Below are 14,533 nucleotides of genomic sequence, written 5' to 3'. Positions count from 1 at the left end.
CCTTCAGCAAAGAGGCATAACTCGCCTTCAACGTAGTAAAATCGATATATATTTCGGTGAATGGTCTCATTCTAAAGGCCTTCGTACCGGTGATTCCTTTGTGCATTCCTTGTGAATTATATTTCAAAAAGGAATTTGTGTTTTGAGAAGGAGTCACAGAGGCTGAAGAAAAAGAGATGTTGCTGTAGGAGGAATATGAAACGGGCTTGTGTTAAATCCTATCTGACAAGTCCAGGCAGCCCGGGGAGAAGTTTATCCCGGTTTGGAGGTGGGGTTGAGGGGCCTGAGTCACAATGGAAAGTCCTGATTTCTTTTGTTCCTATCAGTTAAGGTGTGCTGCAAATTTCCAGATTAACCCCTTTAAGGTCATCTTAACATGCATTTATGCCCTCTGGGTCCCGTAAAGGAAAGGTTGTATGGAAAATGTGTATACGCTTTAAGTACCATGATGTATATAGTCATGTAGCACTAAAGACAACTGGGGTTTGGTTCATATTGCAATAAATGTTACTTATCTCCAGCTCTGGAGGCCACGTCACGGTTTATGACCAAATGTTCTGTGCAAGAAGCATATTGTGGCATGCTCCCTGCTTTTAGTAGAGGGAAATAGACGAGCGATAGATCTCCTGTAACCAAGTGCACCGGAGTCAATGGACTCCAAAATCCATTCAGCATAAAAATAGAGCTTGTTGGAAAATTGAGAGGTTATAGGGGTGTTAGTGAGGGAGTGGGTATGTATACATACTTGTATGTTACAGTCAATGTACATGTGGTAGCATGAGTGTGTGTGTTAGCATAAGAGTGTGCGTGTGTGTGCGTTTGAGTGTGTCCAGGTAAACCAGTCCATATCTCGCATATATCCCAGTAGTCTACCATCTACCATATCTACCATCTTCTGTACACACAACAACAGTGTTTTTTCGTAAAACACATTACATTCCCTGTTATATGAAAACGCGTTTGGCTTCTGTGAGCAAGAAATAGTCCAAAATGAGGGATATATTTTCTTGATAAGGGGCAGACAAACCGTGTGAGCCAGTTTTATTACTTACATGTAAATCTAGTCCGTTTTCCTTGGTGTTATATCTATGGAATGTAAAGTAAGATTGGCAGTAGTGTTTTATAAATACAAGGTGATGCAGACATCCACATCATTGCCTCCCTTGTCTATATTCTACCCATATTCTCGTCCTCACTATTTTATCCCTTTCTGTTTTACTTTCCTCCCCTATCAGGCCTGACCGCAGGCGCCGGGATGTGTTTGCCATCGCTAACACAACAATGGCTGGTCCAGGCAAAGATATCACCACGCAGGATTTCTCCAACGCGTCTGACTCTGAAAGCGATGATGTCGAGTATCCGTTTTTTGAGACAAAGGTGGATCACCACCGCGACAAGACGGTCATCTCAGGCCTGCAGCCTTTTACTCTGTACCGCATCGACATCCACAGCTGTAACCACGAGGCAGAAAGGCTCGGCTGCAGTGCTTCCAACTTTGTGTTTGCCAGAACTATGCCAGCAGGTGAGCTGAAGACTAGTCCTACGTCGCTATTGTCAGCAGCAGATTGCCCCGTGTTATTGGAACATAACTAATCTACACTTTGTATTAGATTACTTGTCTCTTATAGTGCACTGTAGCTGTCCATCTACTTCTGGAATGATGTTTGTTGTATGTCACAGAGTTGGTGTTTACAGCACTGTTTGTTACTTTCCATATGGGTGATGATGTAATATATTTTTTTTTTTATCTTAGAGTTTCAAAACGACGAGGGGCCAATGCAGTAGATCTTGTGCAAGATTTGGGTTATTAACATAACACACATAAGTGCTGACAAGCACATTTTATAAATGAATTAAGGGGACTTGATTAGTATTTGTAGTATTTTAAAACTAGAACTGTATCCAGGTAAATTATCCCTATAAGAGGGCATATTAGGAGGCATTTTATCCATATGTGAACTTGGGTCTTTACAAATCACAGCAACTAATCTGATATGGGATGGATGCCAAGCTCTTACGATATACTCTTTTTGCTGCACCCTAGCTCTCTGATTTGCCAATGTTTGTGGAAATGATCTAATCATCTCCTCTTTCAGAAATCTGGCCTTTTTTGTTTGTTCATCATACTAAATAAACTTATCTAGTGTAGTTTACAGAGTAAAAAATATCCATACATTTGTAGTAAGAACTCATCTTATGTCTACACCAATGGCACAAATTGCCTGTTTTCTGGACTGTTATCCCCAATAAATTATCTCTGCTCTGTTCATAAATTGCTGATTGTTAAGGCACCCTTTGGATGTTGGGAGAAGGTAGAGACTCCCAGAACATGATCAAATAATGATGGCTGCAACGAGACACAGATCTCAGCTCCCATGAGACAAAATGTAATCTAAATACCCCTAGATATACACTGATTGATAAGCAACCAACACAATCTGTAGGTAGGTAAGATACTAAAACTGCAATAAACATAATTTTGTCACCTAAAAATTGATTGTGGTTTTGTTGGTATTGGGGGCTATGTATTGTGCTGTGCATTATTTGTTGTTGTTGTTTTCCTTGTAGACAGTCTTCTGCTTGTTTCTGTGTAGCGCTGCTAATAAACTTCTCCTGTCTTCCAGCTGGGGCTGATGACATCCCTGGACCAGTCACCTGGGAAGGAGGAGAGGATGGCGCCGTTATCCTGAAATGGCCTGAGCCGGTGAAACCCAACGGGTTGATTCTCATGTATGAGATAGAGTACCGACATCCAACAGAGGTGAGCCATCAGTTTTTCACACAATTTGTTCTCAGAAAATTAGAGCCCATGTGTTACAACAGGGGCCGTGCATAAAAAGTGCACAGTTTGACAAGTCCTACTGGCTGATCTGTTCCATTGGTTTCTTGGGTGTTGGGACCACTTTTCAAACTCGGCACCGGAATCGCTCCACTTACATTACCCTTTCTGTGTATCTTATATAACTTATTAGCCTACAAAATGTATGTTGATACACCCATTGATTTTGAGAAGTGAGTGAGCTTTTAAGATAAATACAGTTGGATCTGATATAGTAGGGGTGGCCACACATGCTTGACGTTTAAGAGCCACGTACAATGCATTTTGTTACATAAATTCTATCTCAAAAGAAATACATGTACCTAATATTTATTTATATGTACTTTAAAAACTACGTAAATTAATTTTTGTTAGTTTTAGTAAGTACACATATTTACCTGTGTACTGTTTACCGACAGTAGATCTTCATCTTCATTTGCTGGTTAATTCACAGAAGAATATTCCCTTTGTTTTGAATTGTTAGGAATGCATGTGGTATTTTTTAGTTGAAATTATATTTGTACATTCGGATTCGTAAGAATTTTATCAAAATTTGTCCGTTCGTACAAATGTCTGAAAACGAGGAGGATCCCCATCGCTTTACTCGCTTTCTCACACTTTTATGCTCTCACACTCTTACTCATGCTCTCATTCTCTCATTAATTATTAGTCATGTTATCTTGTTCTATTGTGAGTTGTATGGTATGTAGCATTGTGATCCATCACTGCTAACTACCGCTTCCTCATAAATGTTGAATTTATTATAATCCTACAGACTCTTGCTCCAAAAAGTATCATCTTCATTGTCACTTGCACCTCCTTCCATTGTTTTATTCCTGTTGTGTTTCTAAAAGTAATGTCTTTTCTTCTGTCCAGACCTATAAAAAATGTGTATCCAGACAGGAATATCGCAGCATGGAAGGCACCAAGCTGACACGTCTCACTCCAGGCAATTATTCTGCACAAGTACAAGCCATATCTCTGTCTGGGAACGGCTCGTGGACAGAAGTGGTGTCATTCTACGTGCAAGCAAGAGGTATGCGGGCTTTGGGAATATTTACTGCATGAATTCTTATGTTTAATTTTTTTTTTCTTTCAATTTACACCTGGCCAGCCATGTACAACAGATCTTCACAAAGGGGCTGGGAAATGCAGCATTTTGCAGTGACATGCCAGACCATTGGAAAAGCCTTGCATGAGGACGTGATGTTAATTTTTTTTATATATTTTGTTAATTTACAAAAAAATTAGCTAGGTGGGAAGAACCAAAGGGTTCAGATTATAAATAAAATAAAGACCGCTTAAGAAAGTGGGTGGGGGATTAGGCGGATATTAAGTAAACCGTAAACATAGTTATTCTTGTTCCTTGTAAGGAAAGTTTTTTGCAAGTTGAAGAGTTGAAAAACATGATTCTGGTGCGGCATAAGTACCAGGAGCCAGGTAGCCATGACACGTCAGTCTTCTCAGCTGGTTCGTGACTTTTACTGGTACCTTATGTAAATCGTTATAGATGGTCTCCTTCCACACCATGCTTCCTTTAAAAGGAGAGCACTGGGATATGATGTCATATCCCAGTGCCCAGTGGAAAGGAGAGCAGTGCGGAGGAAGCGACACTGTCCAGGGTTACACTTAGGGCAGCACTGAAGGTAAATATGCCACTGTATATAAATCCGAATTGAGGTGTCTTATCTAGATTTAAAAAAAAAAAACGACTCCTAGTATGTCACGTCTGGCTACTGAAGTGTGTTCAGCGTTGAATCCACGGGGTTCCATAACTGTGCCAGATCTTGGTGTACATGGAACATTCTGCATCTTTTTGCTGTAAATTAGCTGGTGAAGAACACATGAGTCACAACCCACTTGACTCGATATATATTTTTTTTATGCCACTACTCAATGGGCCGGTTCAAAGGAAAATCATGGATATTGCCAACTGGCCCATTAACACTATGTGGGGTTGTGCCGAGGTTGCCAAGTGCTCTGTAGTTTACTTCCATGCCACACTTCCTGTAAAAGTGAAGCACCGGGATATGATGTCATGTCCCAACGCTCAGAAGACAAGGACAGTGGCGCGGACGGGGTGGCAGTTGGCAATGCCCAGGGATAGCTCTAGAGCAGCGCTGAAGGTTACTATGCCGCTGTATATAAATCCAAATGGCAGCATCCTATCTAGATAAGCTGTAACAGGATCCATTTAATCAGAAGCGCCTGCAACCCTAAAGTACTACAAATCTACTACAAATCTACTACAAAAAAGTACACAGCTATTACAAATATTGTGTTAAAAAAAGCACATGATAGTAAGGAGCCGGTAAAATAATTTTATTGTTCTGTCTGCTTGGGGTGTTTTATTTGTTTTATTGCTGTTAGGTCTTGCAGAATTTCTCGTAAGATAATACTTTTTTTCCCCTGTTATGTTGCACATTTAGGATTATTTTTTGTAAAATTGTGTCCAGAAAAATAAGTGAAGTAAATGCATCTTCACGTTATTTCAGGGCTTTCCTGTTAGTTTGCTTTAGTTCCTTTGCAGCTCATGAAAGCCTCTGCTCAATCAAAATATAATTTCCATGACCATCTATATATTATCCAGAAAAAAGTAACCATTTAAATCTTGGCGATCTAAGAGTTAACACATGGCAGATGTTTGTCCATACCCATATTACAGAATTACCTGCATTGCAATATCTTATCTCCTGAAATGTTTCTTGCGTTTTCTTTTTTAAAGCTCCAGACAACGATAACCTCCTTCAATTGATGGTTGCTATTCCAGTCATCTTGGTTTTGCTGTTTGTGGTCTTTATCGTCATCTTCTGTTTTGTTAGCAAGAAAAGGTGAGTGACATAGTGGTAAATCCTTGTCAAGGAGTAGACGGGCACAATTTAGTTTTTCACATGGCGAAAATAGCAAGGAATGAAAAAACAAATGTGCATCATTATAGCTCCCTCCCAGCTGCAGTAAATCCTGTATTCTTTCTCCGGGAGTTGCGTGTTACTTCACTACTGATGCCCTGTATACTGTTTACTCGCTATTGCTTTATATAACGGAGGCAGTCGGACAAATAAGGAACAAAAAGCAGTGCTTTTTATGGTACACTAGCTAATAAAAATAGCTTTGGATTCCTTTTCTTATTATCAACATAACCGTTATTAGGCAGTACAACCAAGATTATGCAGTGGTCTGGGATAATGCGATTTGTGAAGGTGGTTCTTTCATTAGATACGGGGCTATTTGGTTGCTTTATTCCTTTATGATACAATGTCTTGCTGCTAACTCTAGGCTGGGTTCTGCTTTTATAAACCGAACAGCAGGTCTGGGTGAACCTAACCTATTAAAACGCTTAACTCGATGATATGTCTCTCACACAGGAATAGTGATCGGCTTGGAAATGGAGTGTTATACGCGTCTGTGAACCCAGAGTATTTCAGTGCAGCAGAGAGTAAGTTCTTTTTTGGAATGGCTAGTATTCATTGCAGTTTTGGTTTTTTGTTTTGCTTTCTTATTTATTAAACAAATCCTCCTCTGGTTAATTGTCTGCTTCAACTACACTTAACTTCCTTACACCCACATCTAACAGTCTCTCAAATGTGATACTGTCAAAAGTCTGGCGTCCATTGGCATCAAAGGATTTAATTACAGTTTGAAGGCATTGTATAGATAATGACATCATTGTGTAACTCACTTTCATCACGTACTTCACCTTGGCAGGGTTATTTTTCAACCAGAGCATTGTAATAACCAAACAAGTTCTATCGTGATCTCTCCACCCCACTTCACCTTGATGTTTTACCAACCCCAAAACATTTTCCTTGTGCACTTGGAGCCGTTCCTACAAAATGTCACAAAGTTCATGACCCCAGGGGACAGCAAGCAAACATAAGTGCAAGGCCTCTTCGTATTCTAGAGCACGTTTCACACGGGAACAACTTCCAGACAACATATTCAAACATGGATCAGTTGTTACATGGTCTAGAGAACATTGCTGATGGAGAATTTCAGTTTAAGGAAATCCATAAATTATATTAAGCATAAGCATCATATAGTGCCCTGTCCTCCCTATTAAGTGCCACGCAGGAGAAACACGACTCTGCCATTAACTTGTGCTACATCCCCTCTCTTACACGCAGACCTTTACCATTTTTCGGATTCTATAGCTATCAACTGTAATGTTCCACTGTGAAGACCGTCTCTTCTCCAGCTGTCAGTTGATTACAGTTCCGACAGTAAATTCCTTATGAAGCTACAGAGTGTCTACCCCTGGTCTCTTTGAAACTAAGTACTATAGTGTGGTTAGAGATATATCACCAGGTGATTTAATACGATACTTTGCCAGCTCTTTTATTAGGCTTTCCTTTGGTTGCATTCTATTTAAATTGCTGTAATAGCTGTTTTATAGATGGTAATGCAGTTTTTAGTGGAAGGCTCCAGCAAACCCTGCTCAGAAACGCGTCTGCTTTACCAGAAGATTTAATCAGCGATGACTGGACATTCCTGGATGTTCAAGGATAGCTAGCTTGTGCTTCCTTTCTGTTTGTCTGCTTTTGGAGTCTTCCTTTTTTTGGAAGCACTTAGCCAATATACCGCTTATCTTTATATATCCATGCATTGAACTAAATGAGGCTCCACAGCTGACTGCTTTAAGGTCCGTCCGTGGCTTGCCCCCAAATTTGCTTTCCCCATACCAAATTAAATAGTTGAGCGAGGAATAGAATCAGATTTATTCTAATATTTCCATGAATCCCAGCAGATACACAACTTTAGAGACATTTTGTGTCCGTTCCAGTAACTGCTCCAGTGGTATGGAAACTGGAAGCTTTGTATTTAAGATTTGTCTTTGCCTTTATTAACCTTTCCTTTGATTTTACAAAAAAAAAAAAACAGTTTCAAACCTTCAGGTTTCTACACTGCACTTGAAAGTGTTTGTATTCTAACTTGAGATTTCAGTCTGTTTTTGGTAAATAAGGAACAATCATGAAATGCATCATTACAGAAGAATTGGACAATGGAGATAGCTTATCTACTCTAGGGTCTGCCACTTTGCCCATTAGACAGACACACCTTTAAGAGGAATGCGAAACAGCATATGGGGGGGAGGGAGGGAGGAACCCTGGAGCTGTCTGTGCAGAACATCTCTTCAGGTGTATATTAATTACCCACATAGCATACCTTCCCATCTGAAGATTCTTTCCACTCATCCCGTAATTACTTTCCACCTGAGTTATGGCTTTCCTTAGCCTCAGGGAAAAGTAATCTGTGAAATAATTTTAATCTCTTAACTTCTGTCAAACTTCCTTAAATCTTCTGGTTTGAAAGGGGTGAAAATGGGAACCTATTGTGTAACTCTGCCACCTCCTCCGAGAAGAAATCTGCAAGTAGGTGGTTTTCATTCTTGGTTTTACATACAGTATCACGCAAAAGTGAGTACATCCCTCACATTTTTGTAAATATTTTATTATATCTTTTCATGTGACAACACTGAAGAAATGACACTCTGCCACAATGTAAAGTAGTGAGTGTACAGCCTGTATAACAGTGTACATTTGCTTTCCCTTCAAAATAACACACAGTCGTTAATGTCTAAACCTTGGCAACAAAAGTGAGTACACCCCTAAGTGGAAATGTCCAAATTGGGCCCACTTAGCCATTTCCTCTCCCTGGTGTCATGTGACTCATTAGTGTTACAAGGTCTTAGGTGTGAATGGGGAGAAGGTATGTTAAATTTGGTGTTATCGCTCTCACACTCTCTTATACTGGTCACTGGAAGTTCAACATGGCACCGCATGGCAAAGAACTCTCTGAGGATCTGAAAAAAAAGAATTGTTGCTCTACACAAAGATGGCCAAGGCTATAAGAAGATTGCCAAGACCCTGAAACTGAGCTGCTGCACGGTAGGCAAGACCATACATCTGTTTCACAGGATAGGTTCCACTCAGAACTGTGTGTTGAGTTATTTTGAGGGGACAGCAAATTTACACTGTTATACAGGCTGTACACTCACTACTTTACATTGTTGTCACATGAAAAGATATAATAAAATACTTACAAAAATGTGAGGGGTGTACTCTTGTGAAATACTGTATATGTCACGGTGGTAATAAATTCTGCCATGAAGTAGAATTTTATAAGAGGTTTTCTCTGAAGAAAAAAATAAAACAATGGTCCAGATAGACATCTTGGAATTGGTATATCTGTAGTGTTCTAATGCTGTCTACGTGGCATGTTGTAAAAATAGAAGAGGTAGAAGACAAGAGAATGCACAAATGTGACAAGATTCTCAGTGGGAGATTTGGAACATTGCTTCCAATGAGCACATAACGTAATTATTTGCTATCCTAATTCTGTTTGCTGTACTATAACATCTACAAGAGTTTTGTCCCAAAGGACACTTGACATCTGTTGGTTTCTGTTTATCATATATATATATATATATATATATTTTATATTTTCTTGGGTTATTCTGTGCTTTCACTGTTTGTCCATATGAGCAGTTACCATAGTATAATGGTGCAATTCCTTCTTGCAGTGTATGTACCCGATGAGTGGGAAGTTCCCAGAGAAAAGATTACAATGAATCGGGAGCTGGGACAGGGGTCGTTTGGCATGGTGTATGAGGGTATTGCAAAAGGAGTGGTGAAGGATGAGGCAGAGACAAGGGTGGCTATAAAGACTGTCAACGAAGCTGCCAGCATGCGTGAGCGGATAGAGTTCCTGAATGAGGCTTCAGTCATGAAGGAGTTCAACTGTCACCACGTGGTGAGTGTTAGATGGAGGAGTAATGTCTTTTATTGAGCTGCCCCCTCAGAAAACCCAATGTGATCTAAAGTTAGAATTCAAAAAGTCTTTATCCTGCACCAGAGTGGTCTAAATTGGGACTTGCTGTGTGGTGGGATCCAAGCAGGTCCAAATAACTTTTCCATTTGTCTAAAAGTGTAAGAATGTTCTTGCATTCTAATGTCAAACAGTGAGCGTAGTGTGAAGGCCAAGCAATGAATTCATCGTTTCTGCGGTACTGTACTTTTGGCTTGGTCACAACAGTGCAGCCCGGCTCCAGTAACCCTTTAGTCGCCTTCATCACATGCATGGACATTAGGAATGACATATTATTTGAAATAAGAAAGTATTAGCCTCACAATCTAAAGAACGTCCATGCCCCTTGTCCATCCATGTAGTGTGTTTCCTCATTAACATGTTATTTCTTCTCTTTCAGGTACGTTTATTAGGTGTTGTGTCACAAGGTCAGCCAACGCTTGTCATCATGGAGCTAATGACTCGTGGAGATCTCAAAAGCTACCTGAGGTCATTAAGGCCAGACACAGAGGTCAGTCAGATTTTTTCCCCACTTGGTTTTGTTAAAACCACAAAAACAAATGTATTGGCCTTTGGTGAGAGGCAAAAAAAATGTAACAACAAGCATAATGTCAGATACAAAGAAAATGGAACACTTTTTTGTAATTTTTTTTCCTTTTTAGAACTATGGTTGTTTTGTGGGTGCACATTAAAGCAATTGTAACATTTCTTTGTAGCAGATTTATGTTATCAGCATAAATTGTAATTCTATACAACTAACTAGGCAGTGTGTGCAACTATGTACATTCATAATGCATGGTTTATAGTCCCAGACTGCATTATATATAATGCATAGTATGTTTCATGGGTTTATAAAATGTTGGAGCAGGGAGCATTTCCCAAAAGTCGATAGGAGGCATGTATTGGTGGTGTTCTGTAACGTCCCTGGGTGACTAGTGGTAGTTCCACGGTTAAAAAACAAGGAATTGGAGATTAAATCAATGTATGGAAACCTTTTTGTGCCCTGTATGTTTTATCCTTGTCAGAAGATCCTTCTTGATTATTAATTAGAAGCAGGCTAGTGAGGTCAACTCCAAGTTACATATGGTCCATGGGTATTTAAAGCAATTTTCAATTGCACAGGTGGAAGTAAACAGGAAAGAGAGCGGGGAGGCAGTCGGCAAAAGAAAAAAGAGGAAAGGCTCCTTCTTAGGAATGAGGCAGGAAATGAAATAAAAAGTACAGAGATCAGAGGCTTGTCACTCCCAATTATATGGAGTTATGTACATCTCCGCAGGGTCTTTACTTCCTAAAATACACATTGTGCTGATTATTTTCTTCTTTTTCACTCAAGTAAATTTCTCTAATTCCAAAAGTTCAAGACAATGACTAAAGCTTGATTTTCTTTATTTTTTTTTTTACTTTCTGTGGGTGGGATGCAGTTTTTGCCTCTCTGCTTTAGTTCCTTCACAACAAACCAATTTTTCGTTTTGTAAACTAAATATAGCCCTCTGAGTAGCCTTAAAGGAGCAATGAATTCTAGAACTAAATGCAGTTCTAGATAATATCCAGTATTAATAAATGACATTAAAGCATCATTTCATATTTAGAAAGTCTTAACAGATTTGTACACCTGAAATGTCGAGGGTGGGATAGTCCTCTGTGTTCCCCGTTGAAAGAGAGAGTCTAGTTAACCTATAGGAGGGGGTTGGAAAGTGGTTGGATGGGGCAAATGTCCCATTGGCTGCTCTGATTTAAACACTTAAGGCCACTACCTGAAGCTTTTTGTGTGTATTACATGCTGTTCCACATACATACACTAGAATAACAAGGGCTCTAGGCAGCACTTCTACAATGGCTGGATCCTTTTCGCAGCTCTTTTTTTGCATACCCTTCTAGGAAATGTGTTTTAAGATGGTTCTGGATACTGTTTGATGATTATGTTATCTGCCAAATGTATTCTGTGCAGCTTTATTACTGGGCCATTTGGCTTTATGTTGTCTGCCCCACCCAGATAGGTAAAGATAAATTGCAGAGCATCTCTTTTTTGTGTACGTGTGATCAATCGCATTTTGTAAGTCTGTAGAACACGGACCAGTTTTTGCTCACTGGAAATGCCGCAATGGACCCCAGAAGATTCAGCTCTTATTTGGTGGGAGAGGTGGGGATGCATTATGGCTCTCGTCTCTCCTTTAAAGTGTGGATGGTCCTCTTCATAGAACTTTGAGGGGCACCAAGAAGATCGGGCCTCCTGCAGGCTTTGTCTTATGAAAGACCCTCCCTTTGGGGGAGTGCCTCAGATGATTTGGGGGTTTCGGTTTCCACTGTGGCTCTTACCATGCAATTTTTGGAGTACCCCCTAACTTCCTAACTACCACTTCATTGCAACTATCTTCCTCTTATGCTGATATGCCCCACTGTTTTTAGACTGATCAGTTGTGGCAGATATTGGAATCTTGCCTATATCTAATGGTGTTTTGCTCACTTGCACCAGAGTCTGTAAACAAGTAATTTCCTGTGAAGCAGTCTTAATTGCATTTCATGATTGTTTTATTATTTTATTTTATACACGGTGCTTTACCCAATTTTTGTGGCCATGTTTTCTGATATCTGGATGTGATGGAAATTCACAAAGTATTTCATGGGAGATTCTGGGAAGTCATGGACAATGGACCTTCTTTGTGGAATAGCCCTTTGGAGTGTTAAGGTCCAGGTGCTTGATTTCAAGAACTGGAAGCTTAACCCTTGGTAAGACTTTGTTCTAATCATTAAGGCATAATTTTCTCATTTGAAAGTTTCATCTGATTATTTTAATAATCAATAGAGCATTAATAAAGTGTGTGTTTCCAGTAAACAGAAAATGTGTAATTTCAGTTTTTCTGGGTGATGTAAATTTAAACGACTGAATGGCTCAAGACAAGATCTAAGTGTGTATGTTTGTATTTCATCATACTTTAGGTGAATATTAAACTTCTGTTAGATTGCTAAAGGAAAGCTGAAAATATGGATATTGGAAGGATATGTAAGGCAGCCCACCAGAAACAAGTAGAGATTCCATATATGGAGAAAATGACAGAGCCCAAAATTGGAGAGTTTTCGTGTTTTTTCTTATACAGCTTGTACAGAAAAAAATTACTATGTACCTTGTTTTATACCCTCTCCTGAGCAGAGGATCTTTAGGCACAAATCAGACTTTTTCTTTAGGTAAAAATAAGTATTTAATAAGAGAGATACTTTCTTTTGCCTCCTCAAAATAGCTCAGTGATGAGAGAGACATAATTAGTGTTTCGCTGTGCACAGTCTCTTGATGTGGCAGGGTACAGAGCATGTGATGTTCCCACTAAGTAGACAGTTTGGTCAATATAATGACAGGCTTCCTCCCGACAGCCCTGATTCCTCTGGCTTTGGACGTCTGAGGACAAGAAAGACAGTGCTTTTTTGTTTGTTCTGTCTAGATAGACTCCAGCTAAGCTCTAGAGTGAAGATCATGATCAAATGTGAAATGTCTTTAGGGTTCAGGCAGTGACAGATTAAGACACTAAGGATTGTGTTACCTACAAACTCATGGTTTAGGGGTGGGCTTGTGACATGGTGTATGATTTATGAAGAGCTACTCCTGTTGAGCTTCTCAAAAAAATAAATTAGGTTTTCCAAAACAATACACTTTAGCAAAAGTCCAAATACCATGGATTCTGACAGGAACAGAAGAGCAAATGGTCTTGGGTGCACCATCAAGTGGGTTATTACAATATAGACTACTGCCACCTGATAAGTCATGGAGTTTCAGGTAAGTAATGAGGGCTGTAGAAGTCGTAATAAATGGTGACAGATCCATGTCTAACATCCAAACAAAACAAAACTTGTTTACGCTATTTGCATTTCTTTTTATTGTGTATTGTGGTGATTTGCCAGTAATGTTTTTGCACCGATATATTTTGAGTTATTAATGTTTATTCATTGCTATGTACAATCGCATACATTCGCCTAGAATGAGCAGATACACAAGCTCCACATCATTGTCCTCATCAAATGTGTCTATTGTATGTTGTTATATAGAGATATATCCAGAGAATACCAATATGCTGCTCTTTGTCTGTTGTAGGGTAACTCCGGACAGCACCCGCCTTCCCTGAAGAAGATGATTCAGATGGCAGGAGAGATTGCAGACGGCATGGCATATCTCAATGCAAATAAGTTTGTTCATAGAGACTTGGCTGCCAGGAATTGTATGGTCGCTGAGGACTTTGCAGTGAAAATTGGGGGTAATCTACGCTGAAGTACTCCTCATTTTCTCCCTCTGTCTCTCTCTATCGCCCATGCCTACCGTCTGTCCTTGTCTCTGAGAAGTGGCCAGCTTCTCTGGTCGTAATTGATGCCCACCTGAGATGTATGCATATGCACACTAGTAAATCCAGCTGCTGGGGGATTTTACCTTAATGTTAAAGATCATTCTCATTTACAAGCTTTACAAATTATTTTATGTGGCCATTAAACTGTTTTGGCATCTGGAAGCTGTGAAATGCATACTTTGCAAGTTGTGAGGGTGTTTTTTTGGTATCATCCCTCTCTAACATGGTGAAGTTATCCAAAGCAGACAAGAAATAACTTATGTTGGTATATCTGCCTTTTGTTTGTTTGCTTTAGATTTTGGTATGACTCGTGATATCTACGAGACAGATTATTATAGAAAGGGGGGTAAAGGACTACTTCCTGTACGCTGGATGTCTCCGGAATCTCTCAAGGACGGTGTTTTTACCACCCACTCAGACGTCTGGTAAGCAGCTTGTTTCACCAATAGCGTGTGCGGATTAAAATTGATCTCTAAATGTTTAGTTAATTTACTTGAAGTAAGGGGAAAATTATCACAGGTATCATCTGTTTGCTGTTAACCATCAGTTTGAATAACTGCCCCAGAATTTCTAACCTACTATT

General features: G+C 39.6%; 1 protein-coding gene across 1 annotated transcript in view; it reads left to right on the top strand.

Annotated features, from left to right (window-relative positions):
• The window catches only part of IGF1R (insulin like growth factor 1 receptor), a 94,017-nt gene that overhangs the window by 72,922 nt on the left and 6,562 nt on the right, over positions 1-14,533 (top strand). Inside the window, exons 11-19 of the mRNA XM_053462366.1 lie at positions 1,236-1,522; positions 2,625-2,761; positions 3,695-3,854; positions 5,544-5,649; positions 6,184-6,254; positions 9,339-9,568; positions 10,023-10,133; positions 13,704-13,863; positions 14,246-14,375. Coding sequence (XP_053318341.1) covers positions 1,236-1,522; positions 2,625-2,761; positions 3,695-3,854; positions 5,544-5,649; positions 6,184-6,254; positions 9,339-9,568; positions 10,023-10,133; positions 13,704-13,863; positions 14,246-14,375 — 1,392 coding nt within the window. The remainder of the gene's footprint in view (positions 1-1,235; positions 1,523-2,624; positions 2,762-3,694; positions 3,855-5,543; positions 5,650-6,183; positions 6,255-9,338; positions 9,569-10,022; positions 10,134-13,703; positions 13,864-14,245; positions 14,376-14,533) is intronic.

Source organism: Spea bombifrons, chromosome 4, assembly GCF_027358695.1.
Source record: "Spea bombifrons isolate aSpeBom1 chromosome 4, aSpeBom1.2.pri, whole genome shotgun sequence".
NCBI lineage: Eukaryota > Metazoa > Chordata > Amphibia > Anura > Pelobatidae > Spea > Spea bombifrons.
This window is presented reverse-complemented; position numbering and strand designations above follow the sequence as displayed.